The sequence below is a fragment of the Eptatretus burgeri genome, chromosome 16 (genome assembly GCF_056783735.1).
Source record: "Eptatretus burgeri isolate ZD-2024b chromosome 16, Ebu_testis_v1, whole genome shotgun sequence".
NCBI lineage: Eukaryota > Metazoa > Chordata > Myxini > Myxiniformes > Myxinidae > Eptatretus > Eptatretus burgeri.
Window position 1 is genome coordinate 9,544,493 of NC_140976.1, and position 27,072 is coordinate 9,571,564.

At 42.4% G+C, this 27,072-nt stretch overlaps 2 protein-coding genes across 3 annotated transcripts in view; one reads left to right on the top strand and one right to left on the bottom strand.

Moving 5' to 3' along the window:
* Positions 1 to 4,112: 4,112 nt before the first annotated feature.
* LOC147010471 (glycine amidinotransferase, mitochondrial-like) lies at positions 4,113 to 26,745 on the bottom strand. The gene is made up of 11 exons (XM_085860409.1): positions 26,679 to 26,745; positions 20,071 to 20,143; positions 19,562 to 19,818; positions 14,111 to 14,243; positions 13,759 to 13,954; positions 13,224 to 13,417; positions 7,474 to 7,611; positions 7,133 to 7,297; positions 6,976 to 7,039; positions 6,666 to 6,782; positions 4,113 to 4,556 (listed from the first exon to the last, which is right to left on the bottom strand). Exons 2-11 carry the CDS (start codon positions 20,134 to 20,136, stop codon positions 4,444 to 4,446), a joined length of 1,443 nt encoding a protein of 480 aa, XP_085716535.1. The 5' UTR covers positions 20,137 to 20,143; positions 26,679 to 26,745; the 3' UTR covers positions 4,113 to 4,443.
* Positions 20,042 to 27,072, top strand: part of LOC147010472 (uncharacterized) — an 83,511-nt gene continuing 76,480 nt past the window's right edge. The window contains exons 1-3 of one of the 2 annotated variants that reach the window (XM_085860412.1): positions 20,042 to 20,178; positions 20,999 to 21,183; positions 23,094 to 23,196. The gene's annotated coding sequence lies outside the window, so the exon portion shown is untranslated. Of the gene's footprint in view, positions 20,179 to 20,699; positions 21,184 to 23,093; positions 23,197 to 27,072 lie in introns of those variants that run through there. The other variant, XM_085860411.1, reaches the window with a different exon arrangement.

Genomic DNA, 27,072 nt, shown 5'->3' on the forward strand with positions numbered 1-27,072 from the left:
GGTTTATTGTGGCGATGATGGCCATGGCGACGCTTGGAATGGGGGTGATGCGATGGTTGCGAGAGCGAGTTGTGAAGGTAAAGGCCGTGGCTGTTGGCGTTGTTGTTGTGAAGCGGTGTTGCGGTTGGTGGTTGTTGTGTGATGGCGGTTGAGACGTGGTTGGTTCAAAATAAAGATAGAACAGAAAATCTTAAAGGGTCGCAGCCCGAATGAATCACATTTATTCCCTCTAAACAACGGGTTTGGGCTAACTACACATGTACTTACAGAGATATCTCACCTACAGGACCTGAATGGTGATTTGCGAATTTCCTCAACCACAACAATATATATATATATATATATATATATATATATATATATATATATATATATATATATATATATATATATATATATATATATATATATATATATACCATTTTAAAGCAGAGTGGGCTTTTGATAGCAAAGAACAGAATGTACAGCTTATCAGCCCGGTCACCTTGTACTCGCAAAAGAACCAAACAATGTCCAAAGTGTCAAAGAAAGACAAGATTATAAGTAGGTGATAGGCCTTAACAACTAAATAATAGAACAGTAGAGAGAACAAAACAAACACTTTGACCTACTCAGACTGAGGCAAAGGTTTCTTGTCTCGAGAGTAATAATTTACCCAACACTCTCCATCACCTTTCTGCAGGGTGCTCAAGGTCCGCCAACAACCCCCTTCTGGTAAAACTACCAAAATCACGACTCACTGCTCACCTTCACTCTTTCATTCCTCTTTTTTCCCGCCTTTGGAATAAACTCCCTCACTCTATTCAATCCCATTCTTCCCTCAAGGCCTTCAAAACAGCTGTTCACCACCACCTCTTATTATTCCCCATCCAAATCCTCGATCTTTTCTACCCCCGTTAATTCGCACCCAAGCCCACCTCCTTCAAATTTCCTGCTTTCCTTCCTGAAAGTCCCTGTAATGTCCATCTTGTATTCCCCATGTTCCCCACCCCATCCCTCTCCCTTCCACAGATCTCCTAATGTCTCTGTTCCCTACTGTTTTGTCCTTCCTACTCGCACTCCTATTGTCTCATGCCCCCCTTGCTGTGCGATGTGTGTTAGCTCTCACACGAGCCTCGACAAGGAATACAAAAAAACAAAAAAGTGTACGGCACACCCCCTCCTGAAACACTCGCCCCCCTCCGACATTATCCGAAAAGATATCTATTTCTTACATCCTTAAAATGGCAGAAACTTTTCCTCCTTCTTTCCTGCTTCCTCCCATACTCCCTTTATCCTTCTCCAACTCTTCCTTTTTTTTATAAGCGCTCTTCCAAGCCTGTACAGAATAAATAAATGGGGACTCTCCGAACCCTTAACCCAACCTTCCGAACTCTTCCCCACGGTGTGAGATGGTTAGTTGAATGAGCGAAATCTGAAGTTCAGATGGGAATACAGCGAATTGAGATGTGTGAAGCATTTGTTTTCTCATCAAGCAAACGCACAAGGAAATTAGATGGAGGCCATTCAGCCCATAATGTCTGTGCCACATCAACACCACACCAATGTATCAACACGAGATTAAAAGAAGAAAATGAAAATGTTTTTTTTAATTTAAATTGTGTTTTTTTTGTAGTTTCCCCCCATGGGAGGGGGCGTGGGCTTGGATAAAAAACGCACATCAACTACACAACACCCCTTGACGAGACCCCCACCAACAGCATTCCATACACATGCACACAATCACTCATCTGTGTTCAACCTACCTAAAAGTCCTGCCAACATCCCCATACCCCTCTACCTTCATAACTTCCAGGTACCTATCTAATTCTAATTTAAGTTAATCTACTGTTTCTGCTGTTACTACCTTTCCAGGGAGACAATTCCATGCATTAACTACTCTCTGAGTAAAAGTCCCCTGCATCGCTACTGTCTTAACTCTCCTCTTCTTTACTCTCAATCTATGGCCCCTGGTCCTATCACTGTCTACTCGGTTGAATATAATTTCTTGAAATATCGTGCTCTATATCGTTTTAGCCTGATCACTCAATGGTGGTGATTCTAGGATTTGGATCTTCACCAAAATCTCATCAATTCTTCCTTTTTACACACCCAACTTGACCAGCAAGTTTCGTCTGAATCAGTCCACAACTTTTTGAGATATCCTTTGTCGTTTTCGCCCCATCACTCAATGGTGAAGAATCACTTTTAAATTTCTCGGATCCAGATTCTCATTCTGATTTTCACCAAAATCTAATAATTTCGTCCTTGTCACACACCCAAGCTCTCTGCAAAATTTCGTCCAAATCTGTTGATAACTTTGAGATATTTTCTTTACAAACAAACAAATGGACAGGGGTGAAAACAGAACCTCCATCCACCTTCAGTGGTGGAGGTAATAATTTTGTCATTGTCTTCTGTTGAGGTATGTTGCTTTGTCGTCATCTCTTTATAACGTACACACACACACACACACACACACACACACACACACACACACACACACACACACACACACACACACACACACACACACACACACACACACACAATTATTTTAAGACCTTTTATTTTCCCCTGCTAGAGCAGGGGTTAGCCTTGTGGGCCCCATGACAATCATGGTTCCCCTTTTGAGGTAATGTTTTTTTTCGTAGCTGGATGTCCTTCCTGACGCCAACCATTGAGTTGCCTCTTATGACACGCAGGGATACGGTTTATCTCTTCTCACCGGGGCACACACTGGGACCAGTACACCGGTACTCATTTCGCCGACCTCGGAAGGATGACAGGCTGAGTCAACCCCACCTGGTGTTAATTCAGCAGCCAACGGGGCTCGAACTCAGGACCCCAGGATCTCAAGCTGGCCACCCAAACCACCAAGTCAACAACAGGCTTACATCTCTTTATAACATGTAAAAACCAGTCTTTGTGTTGTCCCCTTCCTCTTCAATTGATGTATGCCTCCGACGTGCCACTTCCCTCTCACATATCCTACACTCTTCCAATCTGCATTTCCTTCCGATCCCCACACTTTTCTTCCTTTTAACCTCTTCCTTTCCCCAATTTACTCCATGCCCCCAACTTCCCCTCCTCCCACAATCTCCACACCACCTTCCACCACCCATCCTACATGAAAACATAAAGTATATTGTGGACTCCTGCTATTTATTCTCAACAAAGATCTTATTTTTTTTCAAAAGTACGATTAACATGATCAATCCACCTTGAAGATAACATGCAATAACAAATAATGGGGAGACAAAAGGCAGTTATGAAAAATCCATCTTGAGTAACAACAGAGTAATAACTAGAGGGGTAACACTCGGGAGAGTGCAAAACCTCCGCCGCCAATACTGCTGGGTCACTCAAGTCAACCTTATATCTTATTCATTAAATATGATGTCAACAGTGCTGAGAGTTTTAGTTCTTTTCTCCAACATTTTGGGGGGGGGCGGGGTTGGAAATCACTTAAAACATGTAAAAATGCAAAAAAAAAATCGAAATTTTGTTGGAAGAAAAGTTGCAAAAATTGTTTTTTTTGGGGGGGGTTGGAAATCACTGAAAACATGTAGCAATGCAAAAAAAAATTTGGGCGGGGGGTAACAATTTTTTTGGGAGGGGTTGGAAATCAGTTAAAACATTTAGAAATGCAAAAAAAAATTTCTCTAACAATTTTTTTGGGGGTCCTTTGGACCAAGCTGTTAGGGTTGTTAGGGTTAGGGTTAGGGTTGAAATATCGTGCTATATATCGTATATAGTATAAAAGACCCAAAAGATTCCCAGTCGGTAACTATTTTTTTTGGGGGGGGTGCGGGTTGGAAATCACTTAAAACATGTAGAAATGCAAAAAAAAAATTTTTTTTCTCTAAATTTTTTTTTGGGGGGGGTTGGAAATCACTTAAAACATGTAGAAATGTAAAAAAAAAAAATTCTCTAACAATTTTTTTGGGGGGGCGTTGGAAATCACTTAAAACATGTAGAAATGCAAAAAAAAAATTCTCTAACATTTTTTTTGGGGGGGGTAAAAAAAAATTGGGGGGGTTGGAAATCACTTAAAACATGTAGAAATGCAAAAAAAAAAATTTTTCTCTCACAATTTTTTTGGGCGGGGGGGGGGGACCAAGTCCAAAATTTAATGGCATGATCCTTGAACCATACCTAACCCCCCCACTAAGTTTCGTCGAAATCCGTCGAGGAGTTTTTCCGTAATCCTGTTCACAAACAAACAGAAAGGGGTGAAAACAGTAACCTCCATCCATCTTCAAAGATGGCGGAGGTTAAAAATGTTATCAGAATGGGGAGAGGAATTCGGCACAAACAGAAGGAAAAAGAGGGATACAGCACAATGAAGAAAATAATTATCATTAAAAATCCAATGACGTTATCACATTTTGTGACTAAAGAAAGCAATTACGTCCTGACAAAGAATGGCTAAAAATAGTCAAGATTAAAAAACAATAACATCTATTCAAAGTATGAAGCGTAACCCCCACGTCTGCGGATGTCACATGTCCAGCAGTGGAATCCGCCACCGAGGGAGTTGGCAAAGCAGATAGACACAGGGATTGGGGTTATTCCTGTGGGATGAATGGGTGAAAAGAGAGCATTGGTCACACTCCCCCCCCCCCCCACTCCCCCATCGTACAAATCACAGCTGTTAATCAAACACATGATGAATGGCATTATACTCATCGGGCTGGTGTGATACATGATGAGTGCTTGAGGGAGACTTCTGAGAAGTATAATATCATGGGAAAAGAGTGAAAGGCAAATCGTCAATGTTCATGAAAGGGATGAGATGGGATGGGATGGGATGGTGACATCACGGTGATCTTAAATACAGACGACACTGAAACCTTGTCGTGACGATTTCTCAGATGCAAGATGATTGAATTTCGCATGAACATTTTGGTAAATGGTTTACCGAAATGCTTTAGGTGTGTTCTTACTTTCAATTACAAGTAAGATCATGGGAAGCCATCATGGCTGCCATTTTCAAACTGCCTGATCTTTGATTATCAGTTTGAATTCCGATCCTGCCACTCAACTCTGGACATGCTCCTTCTGCTCTTCCAAAGAATGAATAGCGACCCCTCAATTCTTCTGAAGACCGAATATTCAAAGCTATAAAACTTTAATTGGTGTACTACAGCAAGTTTAGTGGCAGTGTTGCTGCTCGTATAGATCAGCAAGGAGTTCTGATAAATCCACCTGTGTACCCAAATTATTGATCAAGTAGTTCTCAAAATGGAATTAATTTCAAACTCCTCAAGACTAATGTCGATGTTTTGGAAAGCCTGTTCTCAGTTGGTTTATCAGGATGTGAGCGTGAGGATGAAATTTATCCTGATGTCTCTACGAGGGAGTACCAATTATGTGATACCAAAATATCATTGATCAGCATCTGGCAAAATTTCTACAATGATGCATCCTCGTTTAAATGGCAGAGGTCATGCAACAAAACGCATGATCCATCTTGGAAAGGACAATATCAGACACTGATTTTTTGTTTGTTTGTTTGTTTTCTGTACACCTTGTCAAGGCTCGTATGCAAAGCTTGGTGTTGGCTTCGTGGTGAGGGTGGCGGCTTGGGATCCTAGGGTCCTGAGTTCAAGTCCCGATGGCCGCTCAATAAATGCACCAGGGGTTTGACTCAGCTTGTCATCCTTCCGAGGTCGGCAAAATGAGTACCACTGTGCACTGGAAGAGGGGCACTGCATCAGCGACACAGTCGCGCTTTCAAGAAATGATAGCTACCACACAACGCACAGCAAGGGGGGCATGAAAGAAGAGGGGCGTGGGAAGGATAAAACAGTGAGGAATAGAGACATTAAATCTGTGGAAGGGAGATGAATGGGGTGGGGAACACTGGGTATACAAGATGGACACAACATGGACTTTCAGGAAGGAAAGCAGGGAATTTGAAGGAGGTGGGTTTGGGGTGGGTTAACGAGGTAGAAAAGATCGAGGATTTGGATGGGGGTGGTAAGAGGTGGTGGTGAACAGCTGTTTTGAAGGCCTGGAGGGAAGAATGGGATTGAATAGAGAGAGGGAGTTTATTCCAAAGGTGAGAAAAAAAGAGGAATGAAACAATGAAGGTGAGCAGTGATTCGTGATTTTGGTAGTTTTACCAGAAGGGGGTTGTTGACGGACCTGAGCGCCCTGCGGAAATATGGTGGGGACAAATCGTATAGAGAGCTGCGGGGGGGGGGGGCGAGACCGGAAAGGAGATGGGAGAAGACAAAAACACCACCGACCTGCCTGCAGTGAGAGAGTGAGAGACCCAAAGACAGCCTTATCGTGGGAGATACTAATGATCCTAAATGTCTTGGTTTCCACAGTGTGAAGCTGAGAAAGGTGAGAGGCAGAAGCGCCAGCCCAGAGGGGAGAGCAGTACTCCATCAGGCTGCGGACGAAAGCTTTGTAAGTGGTCAGGAGCTCATGTGGGCCGAGGAAGGACTTTGCACGACGAAGGATTCCCAGTCGGCGACTGGCTTTGGAGGCCAGGTTTGAAATGTGGCTTTTCCAGGAAAGATCATGGCAGATCGTGAGACCCAAAAGATTGAAAGAAAAGACTTCTTCCAGAGAATTGTTGAGAAAGTAGATGGGGGGTGGGAGGGGCGGCACGGGGGGGGGGTTCCAAACAGTCCTTTCGGAGAGACATCGTGAGAGTGTGAAGAACCTACCAAGTTTCTCAAACATCTTCTGTGTCGTTTGTTCCTCTTTCTCAACGATCACTCGATGTTCATCAAGCATCAGCACATTTATAGAGAGCCAGCGAGAGGACATCCAAAGTGGGTGGTCTGTGTTGGATGAGAAAGAAATGACAGAGGAACAAAATTGGAAGGTGATATAATTTGAGGATATGGGATGAATTGAAAATATTCTCTGAAATTTGTATCTAATTGAGAAAAATATTTGAATTGAGCTGTTAAAAACATTTTGACAATTAGGTTTTGGAATCATCTTCACACTTCACCAGGAAAACAACCTCACCATGTGGGATCAGTGGATCTGGCGGTGTTATGGTTCTCCATCCAGCCTTCTTGAACATGTCAATCTGCAATAATAAGTGACGGACAGAGATGGTTTTGTCGCTGCTCCTTACTCGATGGAACATCCTTGAAATCATGCACAGGATCTCTAATCTTACCTGATTGCAAGGTCTGTCAGGGTTTGAAATCACCAACCCTGGTCCAATGATGTTGAAGGTCGAATCGATGTGCATTGGGTTTGGGTCACGGAAGGACAATTTATGCACGCGGAACCGTGGCCCAAGGTGTCGTCGCATCCACTCGATCCCGAAGTTGTTTGTTACCTGTAACCAATGATAAATGTATGATACAAATCCTACATCCAGCGAAATGGTGCCAAGCTTTATTACTTCTGACATTCACTGTTGGGATGCTGGTAATGAGAAGGAAATGATTGACAAATGAGGATTATATTATCGATATGAATGGCGATGTAATAAAAGCAATTACGTCATCATACCTGGCTTCTTTGCACAAATATATCCCTTCCGGCTCGAATGAAATCTGCCGCGTCAAAGCAGGGCTCGTGTTCCGTTGTAACGAAGTGGCCTTTTGCAACGAGTGCATTCCTATCCTCGACGGAGAACACGGGATAGTCCTTAGGTAGAGTGTAGGAGAAAGACTTAATGTCTCGGTGGCTGAGAAATGCATGGAGACACAAACAAGCATAAATGTGTGAAACATTAAAACTAGGATAAGTAGAGGAAGAGCACTCGGGAGAGTGCAAAACCTCCGCTGCCAATACTGCTGGGTCACTCAAGTGAACCTTATATCTTATTAATTAAATATGATGTTAACCGTGCTGACAGAGTTATAGTTCTTTTCTCCATTTTTTTTGGGGGGGGGGGGGGGTTGGAAATCACTTAAAACATGTATAAATGCAAAAAAAAAAAAAAAAAGTTGTTTTTTTGTTGAAAAAAAAGTTGCAAAATTTTTTTTTTCTCTAACAATTTTTTTTTTGGAGGGGGGTTGGAAATCACTTAAAACATGTAGAAATGCAAAAAAAATGTTTTTTTTTTTTGGGGGGGGGTAACAATTTTTGGGGGGGTTGGAAATCACTTAAAACATGTAGAAATGCAAAAAAAATTCTTTATTTTTTTTGGTGGGGGGTAACAATTTTTGGGGGGGGGTGGAAATCACTTAAATCATGTAGAAATGCAAAAAAAAAATTGTCTAACAATTTTTTGGGGGGGTTGGAAATCACTTAAAACATGTAGAAATGCAAAAAAAATTCTCTTTTGTGGGGGCGAGGGTAAAAAATATTTGGGGGGGGTTGGAAATCACTGAAAACATGTAGAAATGCAAAAAAAAAAATTTTCTCTAACAATTTTTTCGTGGGGGGGGGGGGGGGGGACCAAGTCCAAAATTTAATGGCATGATCCTTGGACCATACCTAACCCCCCCAGCAAGTTTCGTCGAAATCCGTCGAGGAGTTTTTCCGTAATACTGTTCACAAACAAACAAACAAACAAACAGAAAGTAGTGAAAACAGTAACCTCCATCCATCTTCGAAGATGGCAGAGGTTAATTATACAGTACAGCGATTTCTTTTTTGCAGATTCTATGCTGATGAACATGAATAAAACCACAGTCTCTGGGGTGGAGAAGGATTGGACTGAGCAAAAGCAGATACTCTTAACTACAGGACCATTAGCTTACTTCTAATATTACTTCAGTTGCCAACAAATCATTCCTTTTCTCCAACTACATGATCGCAGACGATCATCAGATTGGATACAGATCAGGCCAGTTCACGCTGGACATGCTGCTCTCCAAACAAGGGATGGTGGCCCTTGATCTCAGGCATTTGACACAGTCTCGCTCCCCGTTTTGCTCTCCAAACACAGCCTACGGCATCCAAGGCCACCTTTTCTCATCGTTTGCTGACTCCCTCTACTCTCAAAGTCAGTGTGTGGCTCTCAATAGGATCCTCTCATTTCCTATCCCTGTCGAAGCTGGAGTGCTCCAAGGCTATGTCTTGGGCCCAGTCCTGTTCTTATCTTCATCAACTATGTTTCCAATACTCTGGACAATCCTTCTTATATTTTTGCTGATTACTCCATCCTCTGCCAAAGGTTCACCCATTCCTCATATAGGCAGTCATCAGTCTCTTCCCTCTGCAGACCTTCATAAAATCAGGAGTTGGTCCAACACTTTTTGAACATGTCTTTCAATGGCATGTGTAGTGACTCATTCAATTTTCTTTGTATTGTTGCTAAAATTTGTAATAAAGCAATCATGTGAACACTCGCAATCTCTCAATGATTCATTGCGTTTTGAATGCAAGTGAGATTCCTTTTGTTCTGGTTGAAACACCATCATCAGAACCAATGCACTCAGGGGAATTGTCACCTCAGGCATAATGGTTAGAGCATCCACTCTGAGTATGGGTGGTTGGTGGTTTGAACCCAGGCTGAGTCATACCAAAGACTTTCCAAATGGTACATGCTGTTTCCTTGTTTGAAGTTCAGCATTTAAAGGGATAGAGCAGGGACAAACAACCATCGGTTGGTCACCATTTCTGAGGCAAAGATGGGCATAATCGATTATTACTACGTTGAAGTTCCTTGGAAGGGAACCCTTACACGTGCCATGTTCTCACTCTGTCTTTCTGAAAGGACAATCTGGGAATTCTTCCATCTATTTCCTTAACAAACCTCTTGAAGTTCAGTTACTCAAACCTTTGGGCCTTACCTTCAGCCACCATATTTCTTGGACAAAGCACAAATCCAAGTTGGCATCTGTTTCCATGGAAAGCAAGGCCCTCAGTCATTGGAATCTCCTGTGATGAAGCTGAATCTCTGGGGCTATTACTCTGGTATCAAAGAAAGTTTGGTGCCCTTTTTGTTTTCTATTGTCTCCTTTTTGGTCTTGCACCCTCTGCCTTTTCTGTGCTTTGTCATCCCCAGGTTTCTGTAGGGTGCAGAGATGGTCTGCTATTGATCCACTTCTGGTGAAACTCTCAAAATCCAGGTTCACTGCTCACCTCCACTCATTTGTTCCTCTTTTCTCTCACCTGTGGAACATCTCAATGGTGAGATTCCCCTAAAATATTTTTTTAGCAGCGTCTCGCCTTGCGAATGCTGCTCATCGAGAGCTCGGCGTTGTTGTTGTTGTTGTTGTTCTTCTTCTTCTTCTTCTTTTGCTCTTCTTCTTGTGAAGACAAAACCTTAACCTCTCGGACTCAGCTCTTGTATATACAAGATCCGGATCTCCTTAAATACTTAGCACATGTACACATCCTCACATTGACGGTGCCTTTTGAGAGCGTCTATCATGAACTTTTAAATATATTCGGACATTTGCTTTAAAGTTTCGAAAAGTTCACGTTACTATTTAAAGATTATTCCATTTATCGTATTGTAATTTCGTAAATACACTATTTATTTCGTAAATACACTATATATCATAAATACATCATGACGGGTCTTGCGATTGGCTTAATCAAGGCACGTGACGAAATATCGGAAGTTGTTGTTTGTTTTTTTTGCCGATAAAGCCTTTAGGACGCTGCTCTTGGACATATTTGTCCTTGTTTAAACTCGTATTCAGATCAGGATTCAGATCTTCACCAAAAATATAATCAATTTGTCATCGTCACACACCCAACCAACCGGTCCACCAAGTTTATTCCAAATCTGCCCCCAATTTTTTGAGATATCGTGCTGCACTGTATCATGTTTTTCACTGTATCTCTCAATGGTGAAGAATCTCTTAAAAATTCGAGTATCTGTATCCAGATCTTCACCAAAATCGAATCATTTCATTCTTGTCACACTCTCAACCTCTCCACCAGGTTTTGTCTGAATCCGTCCACAAATTTTTCAGATATCCTGCTCACCCACGGACAAACAAACACAAAGCCGGTAGGCGGCGATGGGTCGCCTAGCATGGAAACTATAAGATATAGAGCAAAATGGATGTCATATAGTGGATAGGGAATCACCTGTAGATTATGCACATCAAATCTCATCCAGTTCCATCGACTGATAACTACTCGGTATCCATTTGAATGAAAAGTACCGAAAATGCGGTTTGAAATCGGAAATCCCCAAAGTTCTCGAGGGTGCTGTGGGTGAACAAAGATCGAAATCGAAAATCCGGCTCGATCATTTGTGCACATTGTATTCCAGACGATTAGTGTAAATTTTCATGACCATCCGACCGTAACCCTAGGAGGAGTAGCATTTGGCGCGAAGGCACCTCCAGCTCTCTCATATTATCGATTTTTGCACAAATTGACCTTTGACCCCTGACCTAAGCGAAATCCGTCAATATGTTCTGAGGCAAAGTTGTAGTTCTCATTGAGTACCATGAACCTGCAAAGTTTCATTCGTATCGATACAATCACCTGGTCGCTAGGCGGCCTTCAATTTTGGACAATTTCCGCGCATACCCTAATTGTAGGGGGCACTGAGGGTAAAGTATTCCATATATATATATCACAAAACCGGAACATATTTAATAGAGCATCACCTGTAGATCATTCGTGCGAAATTTCATAACCCTACGTGGGATAATGGCTTTCGGAATTAATTTCGCATGAACAGCACTGATTTTGAAGGTTTTTGGGTTGTTGCTAGTGAACCAAAGCGTCCCGAGCAACCATCACAATTTCCAAAGCACCAGGTCATAAGATGTACCTACCCCCCGAGTTTGGTCAAAATCCGCCCACGAATTTACTACCAATTATGCTGATGACAAACGAACAAACATCCAAACAAACAGACAGAATTACTGACAATCAGTATCACCTTTTTCGGTGACCCAACAAACAACAGATTTGGACGAAACTTGGTGGAAAGGTTGGGTGTGTGATGGGGACAAATTGAGTCGATGTTAGTGAAAACCTTGATCCGAATGCGGATACGATAATTTTGTAAATGATTCTTCACCATTGAGGGACAATGCCACAACGATATATTGAACGATATCTCAAAAGGTTGTGGACGGGTTATGACAAAACTTGGTGGATGCGTTGGGGAGGTGACAAGAACAAGCCGGTTAAATATGGTTCAAGTCCAGATGCAGATCCGGCCTATAAATGGGAACACAAAACGTAAACTGTTCAACCTGGTGGAGGGATATGTGTTCTACTGAGTGCCGTTCTAGTTACATATGTGATATAAATGAAGCAGCTAATTGTGTTTAAAAACAGAGGACAATAGCATGTCAGACTGGTGGAAAATGTGAGACTCCTCTCAACTTAATGAAAAACAATTGTTCCATAAGCTTCACCATCCTGGGGTGTGTTCCTTTAGCAAGTAGCTTGATGTCGCTTACCAACCCAGCCATTCCGTATCAGCCACTTTGCAAGTCACGTGCCGAGCCACTTGGAAAGAGAAGCAAGCAATTAAGAGAGGTGCCTCGTTTAAGTTCGTTATATTAGTAAAAATAGCTGCCAAAGTCAGATTCAAAATGATACAACAGCCAATGAAATATTCAGAAGCATACCCTTGTTATGCAGAGCTGGATTAACCTTTTGTGGTGCTGGTGCTAAACAAATTTGGGGAACCATTGTAAAAGAGTTCGACACAGAAGTAAACTTTAACACAGCACACAGCTGTATAGGTGTTATTTACAGTATTTACAAGTGTAAGTTGCAGATTGAGGTGGCTGACACTAGGGTCCGAGCAATGACAGCCCGAGGACAGAAGGCCATTTCTCAAATGTTTTTTCATCATTCGTGTTCATAATTATCCAGTTGTCCAAGAAAACCAACTATAACTCTCTAAAACTATAACTAAAACTATAACTCTCCTATAAACTAACTATAACTCCTGCTCTGAGTGTGTGGCTCTTGAACTGGACGTCCGCCCTTAAAAGTGTGGACTGTGGTGACATCATGTGCCAGAAAATTGGATTATGTTTTTTTTTTTCAATTCAAATACAAAGTATGTTTTGTAAAAGAAGCATTAAATTATTTGTATATTCTTTGTTGAAATGTATTGTGATGTAGACACTTAAAAAATTGAGAAAGGCATCCGGTAGAGCGCATACCTGCGCCACGTAATGCCTGATCCACGAGAACATATCGGGCCCAATTAGTTTTTGAAATATCATGCTATATATCGTTTTTAGCCCAATCTCTTAATGGTGAATATTATCTTAGAAATTGAATAAACCTTGTATCCAGATCCAGATTCGGATCTTCACCAAAATCGACTTGCAGTACAGTATTGGAGTATTTACAGTACAAAAAATAATTACAGTATTATTATAGAGTTCATCCTGCATGAGGGGTTTTGGTGCAGTTGTCCAACGAGCACCACGGCGGAAGTACTCGCGAAGCAGTGGGCGGTAAGCACGGTACTCAAAGAAGCGTGAGCGCCATGCCATTGGGGCCTCGATGATCTCATCGCCAACCACAAGAAAGATGTCTCGAGGCATAGCAGCAAAGAGGCCTGCAGAACAGAGATGACTGTCCAAATTATCAACTATTATAAAATTATAATGAGTCCCTCACTGCAATATTGATTAAAGTAGCCAAACGTGGTTTTCACAAGGTTGACACCTGTTCACCTGTTCTTGTACTGGGAAGCAATATCCATTGAGGAAATCTCTTATTTTGCATGTAAGTTATAAATATAAAGGAAACATGTCTATCCATTATGATATGTTTCTTGCGTTTTGCTGTTCTGTTTGTCGAATACTATATATCAAACCTCACCTGATATGTTCAAAATACACTTTCGACTTCTATATGTCCCACTCATTGCTTCTGTTTTTTTTATTTTTTAATCACCAGTGGACTTGAAGTCAGGTGTGCTGTAGGGCTTGCTCCAGTCTATGATGTCAGGACGGCGAACCGTCACTCCCTCACCCTCAAGCACGCGACAGAGTTCAGAGATCTGAGCAACTGCAAGCTTTAAGTGTTCTTTTGGGAATGGTTTTCCACCATTCTCTTTGAAGAAGTTCCAGTCATTCTGAGAGATATGAGCCTAGGGAGAGAGATTAACTCAAAGGAACATTAGATGAAGCAGAGGGGGTTACAATAAGGTGATACAAATATCATGTAAGTGACTTCATTTGATCATCATCAAACCACAAGCTGATTTTCAAATGCAGTTTGGTACTTGTGAATCCGTTGAGCTTACCTTCACCTCGACAGTAAATGGTGGCACACAGGCATTTTCTGCACACCCCACAATCACCTCCTCAAGGGGGTCCCATTCTGTGTAGGAGTTGACTGGACACAGCTCACTATGTTCCTCACTCTCTGCATGAACACTTGTGATGGAAGAAAACAAAACGTTTATTTTACATTTACAGATTTGGTTTACCCCTGTACGTATTGATTGTTACAGACAAAGGTAAATACTCAAACCTATGTATCTTCTTGGCTTTGGAGAAAATATATGGCACCGTTATACTCTGTTGGAGATGTAAAACGACTGTAGTTGTCGACGTGGACATTTTTCCAAGAAAACTTTAAAGTATTGGGAAGTTATTTTCAAGGTATTCCCTTGCTACACATACAGTATATACTTTTGCCGTTGAGGTGGTCGTGCCTTGATACCACTTGCATAGAAATCGTGGGGACGGGTGTGCATCTTCGACATCTTCTATGTTCATAAACTTAATTCCATGGAGATGTTCTTTCAGCAATCCAGAGGGATGAAAATCACAAGGTGACAATCTAGAGTGTATAGGGAATGATTTTTAACTTCCCAACCCATCATCGCAAGATTACCTACACCCTTTGAAGTCTGGTAGAGTTTACAAAGAATTCAGGCACAGGAGAAGGCCATTCCGCCCACCATGCCTGCGCCACACCAACACCAGATTTAATCAATCCGTCGATACCCCTTCCCTTTGTGTGCAGCCTTTTGATTGTTACACTGGTACTCATTTTGCCAACCTCGGAAGGATGAGAGGCTGATTCAACCCCCTGGTGTTAATTCAGCTGCAAATGGGTCTTGAACTCAGGACCCGAGGATCCAGAGCCACCACCCGAACCGCTTGGTCAACACCGGGTTGAGACCTCAACCAGGGTTGAGGTTTAAACTTCGTCCTGAACTTATTGAATCCCGAGTAAAAATAATTGATCATTTCCTCAACTCCAACATTTACATCCAGCTCTTCTGTAACAGTTCACTTATCGTTATTTGTTGGTTCTCAAAAAATGTATATAATTCAGCGTTTTTTGATGTTTGTTTGAGTGACAGCAGTTGTTTGCACATGAAAATGTTCAAGATCACTCAATGAGCTATTTTTTAACGCACTGTCCAATGTGAAAGATGTGCATCATCAAAATGTGTATCACTGAAATGTTCACGATGCACTTCCATTCCACAGCACACATAACTTTGTTTCCACCATCTTCGGGGTTTCCCCCTCCCTCCCCCCCCATAATTATTTTGACTCATTGATGTCACTCCCGACATAACTCACTCCAGGTAGACAATATCTTGGCAAAAAATTTCAGTATTTAACTATTGTTACCCCAGGCATGTGAAGTGAAAAGCAGGGTTATAAGCAATTGGTTCACTTCTGTCTGTCTGTCTACAAACGTCAGTTTATGATTGAGGAACAGCTTCATTTTAATTGAATGTTGTATTTTGAACATGAATCGGAAAACAAACCTGTAGTTTAGCACTACTATTGCTCTGAATTTGTCCTGATCGTGCATGCACAGAGAAGTGATATATATCTTCTTCTTCTTCTTCTTTCGGCTGCTCCCGTTAGGGGTCGCCACAGCGGATCATTCATATGATCCGCATAGTGATTTGGCACATGTTTTACACCGGATGCCCTTCCTGATGCAACCCTGGTCGCCTCTTACGACACAGGGATATGGTACACCTATTTTAACCAGGGTATACACCGGCCCAGTACACTGGTACTCATTTCGCCGACCTCGGAAGGATGACAGGCTGAGTCAACCCCCTGGTGTTATACGACTTGGTATATACACATACACATAAATGTATACATATACACACACATATGCAGTGTATATATATATATATATATATATATATATATATATATATATATATATATATATATATATATATATATATATATATAGATATATATTGTTGCGGTTGAGGAAATTCGCAAACCACCATTCAGATCCCGTAGGTGAGATATCTCTGTAAGTACATGTGTAGTTAGCCCCAAACCCGTTGTTTAGAGGGAATAAATGTGATTCATTCGGGCTGCGACGCTTTGAGATAGCCGTTTTTCAGTTCTATCTTTATTTTGAACCAACCACGCTCCAACCATCACACAACAACAACAACGCCAACAGCCACGATCTTTACCTTCACAACTCGCTCCCGCAAACATCGCATCACTGCCATTCCGAACGGCACCATGGCCATAAACCACCACCATAAACCCTCCACCACCTTCACCTCTCTCCTTCTGCGGCCATTCCCGCACCAGCTGTGAGCACCGAGCGTCGGGCTGTCCTGGGCTCATACAAGATACGCGCCGAGCCGCGATCGCAAAATGCGGCCTTTCCGAGGAGAATTCGGATGAGGAATGCTGCACGCCCACTTCTGATCCGTCCAATCAGCAAGCGCGGGGCAGTTTGGCCCCGCCTCCAGGCGCGTCTGTGTGGAATCGAGATATGCAAATTCTAGGATCAGGGGAGATTCACGCCCCTTTTTCTCCTTCCAATGGGCGAGCGTGGCTCCGCCCCCGAGCTCGTTCTGATCCGGAAATTTGCATATGGGTTCTCCTGTCGGCCTATAAAGCGCCGAGCGCAAGGCGAATCTGGGCAGAGTCAATTTTGGAAGAGCGGAGAGTGGCAGAAAAGGGTCGAGTCGGTTTTGGAAAAGCGAAGAGTTTTGAGGCAGAGTCGGTTTTGGAAGAGCGGAGAGTGGCAGAAAAGCGGAGAGAGTTCTGGGCAGAGTCGGGTTGGAGCGCGGAGTGGAGTCGGGAGGCGAGGGCATCCCGGTGGTTTTCGGCAGTCGGCTGAGGAGAATTGGGGGAAGAGTCCGAGGATCTCGGGTCCGAGGCAAGGAAGACGGCGGTCGGCGACGAGGTCACGGTGGAATCGCTCATCACGGGACCCAAGCAAGCCAGCTATACTCTTTCCCCAGAGCATCAACAATTCCCCCCCTTTTTCCCCCGCGCTGAGATAGTGCGAAAAGGGGGCCCCGTTCCCACCCCACTCCAAGCGGTGCCAACGAAACCCGCGAAGGAGCACGAAGTCGGGGCACCGCCGCGCTGCCACATTTGCGGCTTATCACAAAGACGTCCGAGAGGGTCACAACAGAATTGTCCGTCCGGTGGGCGACGTGCCGCGATTCGAGTTACGTGGCCATTCGCATGCCGGCGGGCGCGAATTCGCAACAATATATATATATATATATATATATATATATATATATATATATATATATATATATATATATATATATATATATATATATATATATATATATATATATATTCGGGTGTTTCATTTTTTCTGAAGTGCAATGTCAGCACAGCTTTGCCTTTGAAACTTTCCTTTAAAAAGTGCTTCATGCAAAATCTTAGCGAAATGGGACCGTGTTAACAGGTCGCACACTTTTGAATGGTATGTTGACGTTTTTAGCAGCGTCTCGCGTAGCGAACGCTGCTCATAGAGAACTTGGCGTTGTTCATCTTCTTCTTGTTCTTCTTTTTGTGAAGACAAAACCTCAATCTCTTGGCCTCAGCTCTTGTATAGACAAGATCCGGATCTCCTTAAATACTGAGCACATGTACGGTGCCTTTTGAGAGCGTCTATCATGAACTTTTAAATATTGTTACGAGTTTGGAATTCAATTGCACACAACATACAGGTTCCCTTAGTCAGCTATGTCAATAATTGCATATCGATATGTTGATAGTAATAACGATATGTCTATGTCGAGAGCAGATACCGTTCTTTGGCTGCTGGACACGTATCAGATTGCTGACAAGATCATCAGTCTCTCATTTGATACGACTGCGTCCAACAGTGGCATGATTAGCGGAGCCTGCACCATAATTGAACAGTCCCTTGGAAGACCTCTTCTTTGGCTGGCATGCCGACATCACATTCACGAGGTGGTACTGAAGAACACCTATGAACTCCTCTTCGGCTCTCCCCCAGGTCCCGACCTTCCCCTCTTCAAACGATTCCGAGGAAAATGGGACGTCTTGGACAAGACATCTGCCGGTACCCTCAGCGACGAACAACCCCTGGATGAGTGGAGCGAATCACAAAGGCTGAAGATGATAGACTTCCTCAGGAGAGTCATCCATGATGCAGCCCTCCCAAGAGAGGACTATCTCGAACTCCTTCAGCTCTCTCTTCTCTACCTAGGAGGATGGAGCGGAGATCTGCCTTGATTTAGGGCCCCTGGAGTCTACCATCAGGCGAGATGGATGGCAAAGGCTATTTATATCCTGAAGATTGCCCTGTTTTTGCAACAACTGGAGCTGACGAGTTTGGAAAAACGCGAAGTCCGACGACTGGCCCGTTTCGTCAGTGTCACTTACGTCAGATTCTGGCATGAGGCAGCTGTCCCAAACTGTGCAGCGAAGAATGACCTGGAGTTCTTGGCGATTCTCCAGGTGTTTGTGGATAGAGAACTCGGGTCAATGGCAGAGAAGGCCCTCCAAAGGCACCTCTGGTACCTCACAAGAGCAAGGAGTGGCCTAGCCTTCTTCGACGAACGAGTGTCTCCTGATGACCGGGCGGCCATGGTCAAGAACTTAAGCCGTCCAGCAACCTCGAAAGCACTCAAGAGACTTGAAAAGAAGAACTTCACTCTCCCTGACGGTCTTTCCAAATTGGTAACAGGGCGAACACTAGAGGCCATTGGGATCTTTGCTGGGAGGATGGTCACTACCCATAACGTGGAAGATGTTTTGCAAGATCCACTAACTCGAGCCACCGTCCGAGGCCTGCAGGTCACCAATGATGCAGCAGAGAGAGGAGTGGCACTGATACAAAAACTCCAAGCCCGAACCGAAGACGAGCACGAGCAGCAGAAGCAGTTCCTCCTCAAAGTTGTTCATCATGACCGCAAGACCGTGAAGAGAACAAAGGCTGGAGTGACTGCTAAGTTCCCTCCTGCTCCTTGAGCCCAACGATTTGATTGCCCTGCTCAACTTGCATAATTGTTCTACATTTCTTTTTCATAAATTTTTTTGTTAATTTTCAGTTCAATAAATGTTCGTTGCAATTTTTTGTCTTCTCCTCCATTTGATTTTTTTCGAAGTTTCACTTGAAATGTGGAATCTTGTCCAACTGTGGGACCAGTAAAGATTAACAAATCAAACCAAATTTTTGCCTAAAATATTTATGGGTCATAAGAAACAAGGGGACACCCCTTCTGACAATGTTTTGAAACAAAAACTGATAATTACCTTACATTTTATAGAACTAGTAACTACATTTAAATTTATGCTCAGAGGGAAAGCACACTCCCCTGACCATCCAACAATTATAATTATTTAACTTAACAGAACAAGAACTATCATTGGCATCACCGAGTTTGACATTGCGGTTTGCATATGAGGTACGGTGATTACAAAAGTCATTGTAATGATGATTAATATTTTTTCCCTTGTATTACCTGTTATCTTTTTTTCTCTCAATGAACATGTCAAGCTTGCTCTCGACATCAGGGCCCATTTCGGACTGGGTGGACGTTTGGTGAGGCGGAGTGATGGACGAAAGCCGACGTGTGGCAGAAATGTGGGAATTTTGATTGATGAAAAAGCCACCCCTGGGTGCAAATGAGAAGGGATGATATTGTGGCGGATTCAGGTGACGAGCTCTTTGGGTGAGTGAGCAGAGGAAGCGATGAAGGGAAGTGGTTGAGATGTGTTGCTGCAGTAGTGCAGACAGGGATGAGGAAGATGGCAGGAATTATAATTACTTATTAATCAGGTTATATTTTATGTTTATGTCTGTCTGCTATGTATACCATGTCAGGCTGAAACCGATCTCAGGGACTGGTTGGTTCTCAGCTGTTATCAATGTCTTCAATCCTTATCGTTTTTAGATCTTGAATGGCTTTGAATTTCACTGATGTTTGATGTTCAGTCATGATTGATAGTTCCTTACAAAGCGTTGACTGACCTGAGCAAGGTAGTGTGCAGACTCTGCACCACGACTACCTCCACGGAAGCAGCACACACGGAGCATGGTGACCCTATGGAGGTGTACGGGAGAAGTTGTGATGTTAAGGTAAAACATTACAAAATCGAAAATAGTGAAATATAGTAAAACGCAGCATAATCATTTTGTTCATCATCTCGTTTATTGATCGTTGCTTTGTCCATTTGTATGAGCATTCTGATCTGTATTTCCAATCAAATCTCAGGCATTGGATTATTTGTGGCATACTTGGAGGTAGGGGCAGGATAGCCTAGGTTGTATTGACTTGCTGCACTGAGCTGTTCACACTGAATTTGATTCCTGATGGGAGATTCCATGATGAAAATGCCAGCAGGGGGCAATGCGATACATCCAGAAGCACACTATAGAATTGGGACGTCAAACCGGGCGGTTGTGTTTTTCTTTCCATGTGTAGTGGTCACTTAGTTCAGTGGTTGCCCATAACATGACGGTCACGTTACAAGACCACAACACTGGTCACTTCCCAAATGGTACACCGACGTTGGGCCAACGTCGGAAGGCATTTACACCTCATTGCCAACGTTGGACTGATGTTGGAAATCCGCTTGTGACCGTTCCGACCTTTTCCGATCTATTGCCAACGTTCGCCCACATTTGGCCCAATGTCGTTGTGCTATCTGGGTTGGTTAATGGTCTGTGTACCCATCAAAACTGTGCTCGTTTCTCCTGCCACTCCCACAATACGAGGTGTACGTACTAGTTGATGTGTTGCTGCTTGTTGCCTTGGCCATTGGGTACTGCCCTCTCTGTTTACCCCTGTATCAATAACCACCCCAAATCCTTCTACTGTGTGACACGATCCAAGATTGCTCCTTGGATCACGTAATCTCTATTTTCTTATCTTACCCATTCCCATCTTCATTTCCAGTGGTATGGCTCTCACAGCTGAATCGGTTCTCCTCGATGCTTCGATGATTCAGGAATTCACATTCTGAGGACTATGGTACGACTGCCTGTGTCGGTTTCACTATTTGAGTGCACCTTCCAGACTTTGACAAGACCAATGGTGTTCGCTGCCAACCTTTCACCCAGTGAGAACCGGCTGGGTTTAAGGTGTGAACCGATTTCCCATGTTGAGAGTCATGAGTTAATGGATAGCTGCATTGCTGTTTGTGAAGTTTGTACTTATTAGTCCCCTACCGGTTTCACCGGAGGGGACTATAGGTTTGCTCTCCATCTGTCCATTTGTCCATCCCACCTGTGGTTTTTTTCGACCTTTTCCCCATACCGTTTAACATATTGAACTGAAACTTGGTACATGGCTTTATTATGATAAGTTACTGAAAAAGTTCGAGTTTCAGAGAGTTTCATCAATTTTTCAGTTCTTCCCTTTTTTGACTTCGTAAATATCACGTTGGTAGGGGATAGGTATTGCAAAACAATTCCCACTCTTGTTACCTTTGACGAAGGAGAGGATATTGCATTTGGGTCCGTTTGTTACTTGCAAAATGGAAGATTTTTCAAGTACATTCGTCAGTCGATTTTGTTCTGTCTGTCTGTCAATCGCCGACACGTCACAATTCTAAACCAATCGTCACAGAACTTTACCAAGTTGTGGAGGTCGTCTCAACCAAGAAGCCTATTGATTTTGAGGTCAAAGATCATCTTCGGGTCTATTTTCTAAAATCGTCATTTTTTCATCCAATTAACTTGGAAATTAAACAACAATTGCATAGTCTATCACTGAATTGGGAAAGCAAGTATTTGAGGTCAAAAGGTCAACTCAAGGTGAAACTTCGAAAATAATCAATTTTCATCTGAAAAATCGTAAATTTTTATCTGATTAACCTGAAAATTAGGCAGCAATTGCATAGTGCATCACTGAATTTGGAATACAACTATTGTTAATGTCAAGAGGTCAAAGGCCAACAAAAGTTCAAACTTCTAAAATCAATTTCAATCTGAAAAATAATCAATTTTCATCCAATTGACCTGATTCTTGATTAAGATTGTCAATTTAAATCTCAATGACATGGACAACTTGATGTATCCATCGTAACCTTTGGAGAGGGGGTGGATTTTGTAAGTATCGTGCTCTGCACGATGTCTTTTTCGTGTTTGTTAACTTGCCAAAACGAAGTTTTTGCAAGATATGTTAGTCAGCTTGTATGTTTTTTTTTAATTTAATTATATTTTTTTGTTTGTCTGTAATCACGTATCGATCACTCTGCAGAGCACAGTTATCGTTGGAAATTTTTGTCACTTCGCATATCAGAGGCCTATAGAGGTCCCTTTCAGCGCATAAAATTTTCAAGGTCAAGGTCAAAGGTCAAAGGTCACTTTGTCGCAAATCAGGGGAGTTGATGAAACCCTTATTTTTTGAGTAATTTTGATCAGATCGTCTTCAAACTTCATGGGAATATAGTTCATGGTCTGGCGCTCAGCTGATTAATTTTTGGTGGCGATCGGCCTTGACCTTCATGGTTCACGCTGGAGGTCGAAAGTTTCTACCCCAAAGTCAAATTTTGAAATCTTAGATACCATATCGAGTAATACCTCATATGAAAGCGCTTGATAAGTGCTTTCCAGATCTGTCAAAAGTTTGATGCTATGACGTCATTTGATGACGTCATGACGAAAAAACGGATTTTTCATGAAAATTGTATTTCCTCAGTTCTCATCAAAATCTCTTGATATTTCATGTACAACGGTCCTGGAGAGATACCATTAACCGTACGAAAATTTAAAGGTCAAGGTCACAAAAAGGTCAAGCATCAAGGTTGACGAAACCCTTGTTTGTTGAGTAACTTTAATCGAATAAATAAGTCACTCAAGTTCACATTTTGGCAAGATACTGGTCACCCTGGGGGTGACATTGGTTTTTTTCATTTGTCTGTCTGTCTATCTGCCCACACATAATTTTATTGTTTTTCTCCGCACCTGCTTGTCAGATTGAAACAAAATTTTCACCATCGGTGTGACGACTCATGTAAAATGTTTTAATGATAATTATGATGTCATAGGTCATGTAGTGTGGCAGCCATGTTGAAAAAATGGAAAAAACTTTGGACTTCTGTATCTCTGAAACAGCACGAAGGGGAAAAAAAACTTGAAACTTGGCACAAGGTAAGTCCTCCTCACGGGGAAGAAGCATGATTTTTTTTGATGACGTCATAATTGCATGTGGAGAACATTACATCTGATCAGTATGAAAATTTTTGAGGGCCATCTCAGGATAAAATGTTCCACAGAAAAGTTTTTGATGACATCATCGGTCACATGATTTAGCAGCCATATTGTTTTTAAAAAAAACAACAAAAAACCTTCAAAAATCCTCTTCTCTGAAGTGGCTGAATAGATCGAGGCGAAACTTTACATGTATGACTGCCTACCCATGAGGAACAAAATGTTTACACATGATGTCATCGGTCACATGGGTTGGTAGCCATGTTGGATTTACCGTAAAACCCATAAAAATCTTCTTCTCCAGAAAGGCTGGACAGATCGAGGGGAAACTTCACATAAATGTTCCCCAAGCCTTCAGTGTACAAGTTTTTACAGGAATAATTGATTGAAGAAAAATATTTTTTAAAATGTTTTCTCTGGAACCGCTTAAGTAATCGATGTGAAACTTCACAATTATGATCCACTCGTGATGGAGAATGCATGTTTTAAATTTCAACTTGATCGGCCACATGGTCTGGCAGCCAGAATTATTTAATTTTTGATTTTTTTTAAAATGAGGCTCACTTGGCTGTGCCTGGATGAGTTTGAGGGGAGAGGAGTAGCAGCTGAAATGTGAATCCGATCCAGGTTCCTCCTGATGACTTCATCTTTGCTTTTTGCTTGTTCGGGTTCCTTCTGATTACTCCAATGCAGGACTGTACCGATTTGGTCTTCCATTTGATTTGCATTGATTTTATTTGGTTCACGAGTCAGTAAGTTCACAAGTCAGTAAGTGACCACTATATTCGTTATTGGTGTGTGTCTGTCTGTCTGTCTGTCTGTCTGTCCCGAGCATAGCTCCATGGGTTTTATTCCGATCCTGATAAAATTTTGGTGGGAGGTTTATTTCATGATCTAGTTGTTTTCCTGAGAATGGGCGTGGTGCGCCCATTATGGCGGAGCCACGCACAAAAAACATGTTTTTAAGGGGTAGCCCATTTCAAATTGCACCTTCTCCGAGGGGGTTTGTCAAATCTGGCAGGGGTTTCAGTATTTGGTTAGCCCAATGGCACCTGCATAGCCCCACGGAGCTCAATTTTTCATTTTCGGCACAAGGTCACGAACTTAGAAAATTGTGAATTTTTACATAAAAATGCATCTTCTCCGAGGGGGTTTGTCGAATCTGGCAGAGGTTTCGGTATTTGGTTAGCCCAATGGCATCTGCATAGCCCCACAGAGCTCGATTTTTCATTTTCGTCCCAAGGTCAAGGTCACAAGATCACAAACTTAGAAAATTGCGAAATTTGACATAAAAATCCATCTTCTCCGAGGGGGTTTGTCGAATCTGGCAGAGGTTTCGGGACTTGGTTGGCCCAATGGCACCTGCATAGCCCCACGGAGTTCGATTTATTTTTTTATTTTTCGTCCCAAGGTCACGAACTTAGAGAATTGCGAATTTTTACATAAAAATCCATCTTCTCTGAGGGGGTTGTCAAATCTGGCAGAGGTTTTGGTATTTGGTTAGCCCAATGGCATCTGCATAGCCCCACAGAGCTCAATTTTTCATTTTCGTCCCAATGTCAAGGTCACAAGGTCACGAACTTAGAAAATTGTGAAATTTGACTTAAAAATCCATCTTCTCCGAGGGGGTTGTCGAATCTGGCAGGTGTTTCGGTATTTGGTTAGCCCAATGCCACTTGCATAGCCCCACAGAGCTTGATTTTTCATTTTCGTCCCAAGGTCAAGCTCGATTTTTCATTTTCGTACCAAGGTCAAGGTCTCAAGGTCACGAACTGAGACAATTGCGAATTTTGACATTAAAATCCATCTTCTCCGAGGGGGTTTGTCGAATCTGGCAGAGGTTTCAGTATTTGGTTAGCCCAATGGCAACTCAATCGCCCCACAGAGTTCGATTTTTCATTTTCATCCTTAGGTCAAGGTCACAAGGTCACGAACTTGGAAAATTGCGAAATTTGACATAAAAATCCATCTTCTCCGAGGGGGTTTGTCGAATCTGGCAGGGTTTTCGGTACTTGGTTAGCCCAATGGCAACTGCATCGCCCCACAGAGCTCGATTTTTCATTTTCGTCCCAAGCTCAAGCTCGATTTTTCATTTTCGTACCAAGGTCAAGGTCTCAAGGTCACGAACTTAGACAATTGCGAATTTTGACATTAAAATCCATCTTCTCCGAGGGGGTTTGTCGAATCTGGCAGGGGTTTCAGTATTTGGTTAGCCCAATGGCACTTGCATAGCTCCACGTAGCTCGATTTTTTTTTCATTTTCCTCCCAAGGTCAAGGTCACAAGGTCACGAACTGAGAAAATTACGAAATTTGACATAAAAATCCATCTTCTCTGAGGGGGTTTGACGAATCTGGCAGGGGTTTCGGTATTTGGTAAGCCCAATGGCACCTGCATAGCTCCATGGAGCTCGATTTTTCATTTTCGTCCCAAGGTCAAATAAAGAAAATTGCAAATTTTGATATAAAAATCATACGACCGCCAAAACTTTGAGAGCTAGGATGACAATATTTTTATGCATAATCTTGAGGTCATTCCCCACCAAAAGTCTTGAAGCCATTTTGCTCTATCTCGAACACCTTGCCCGTGGCGCCCCCTTCAAGTTTGTTTTTACGCTGATTTCATCAAAGTATGGATAATCCGAAGAGTGTGAAATGCCATATAGCCGATGTGACGTTATATTATATTGTTCCTGGAATGTTCCAGAGGAAGTTTTGCACCAAAGGTCATAATCCTTGACCTTTGACCTTTAAAGTTCACAAAGGTCAATTTTTCAAAGTTGTGGGAATCAAACCGGGTTTTCGACCTTCTTCGACGAACAAACTCCAATAAGCTAGAGCACGTATCCCGTTTCCTTATTTTAATGTCCACAACATTGTTTTGTGACCTGTAAAGGTTAGGCAAAGGTCAAATTTTGAAAGTTGTTGAACAAAACCGGGTTTTCAACATTTTGCAGCTAATGACCTATCACCCGTACCACATCATGTTGATCATTTTTATAACTTGGTCAAAAATTATCACATTATCTCATCCTTGACTTCTGAAACAATCTGCATCGTCAAATACTGCTCGTGAACCATTTCCGTCTCCAGACTTGTTATATATCGTTTTTGACCAAATCTCTCAATGGTGAAGAATCTCTTCGAAATTCTCGTGTCCGAAACGGATCCAGATCTTCACCAAAATCCAACTAATTCGTCCTCGTCACAAACCCAACCTGTCAACCAGATTTCGGCCAAATCCGTCAACAACCTTTTGAGATATCCTGCTGATCGACAAACAGACTGGGGTGAAAACTTTTGCCCATCTGCAGCGGTGGGGGTAACAACGTGAGAATAGCAGTGGGAAGACTGCAACTGCTTCGTGGTACATTGCATTCTGAGATAGGAGATCAATACACATTGGATTGAATCAGAACACTACCTTCAAGGTGAAACTTCCTGCTCTCCAGAAAGAGAGGACACTCAGGCGAAGGCGTCCTGCAAAAACCGTGTTGATTGAGTTCACGAAGCTGGATTCGCCCGATCCGATATGCCCAGCATAAGGAATGTGGCAGCTTTTATATTCTCGGCTTCTGGTTTGAAACTTTGAATCTCCTCCAAAAGTTCATCTCATCCTGTTCAGAAAAGGACATCACAGGTTGATTTATGTTCTTCAAAATAGAACGACAACAATGAGGAATGTTTAAACTGTGGTGAAAAATATTATGTTTATGGTGTACAGGGGGCCGTTATTAATGTGTCCAAAATAGAACTGCAACCAGCTATAAGTGAATAAACTCTCATTGCCACTCGTTTTTCGAATCCAATCACCAAAT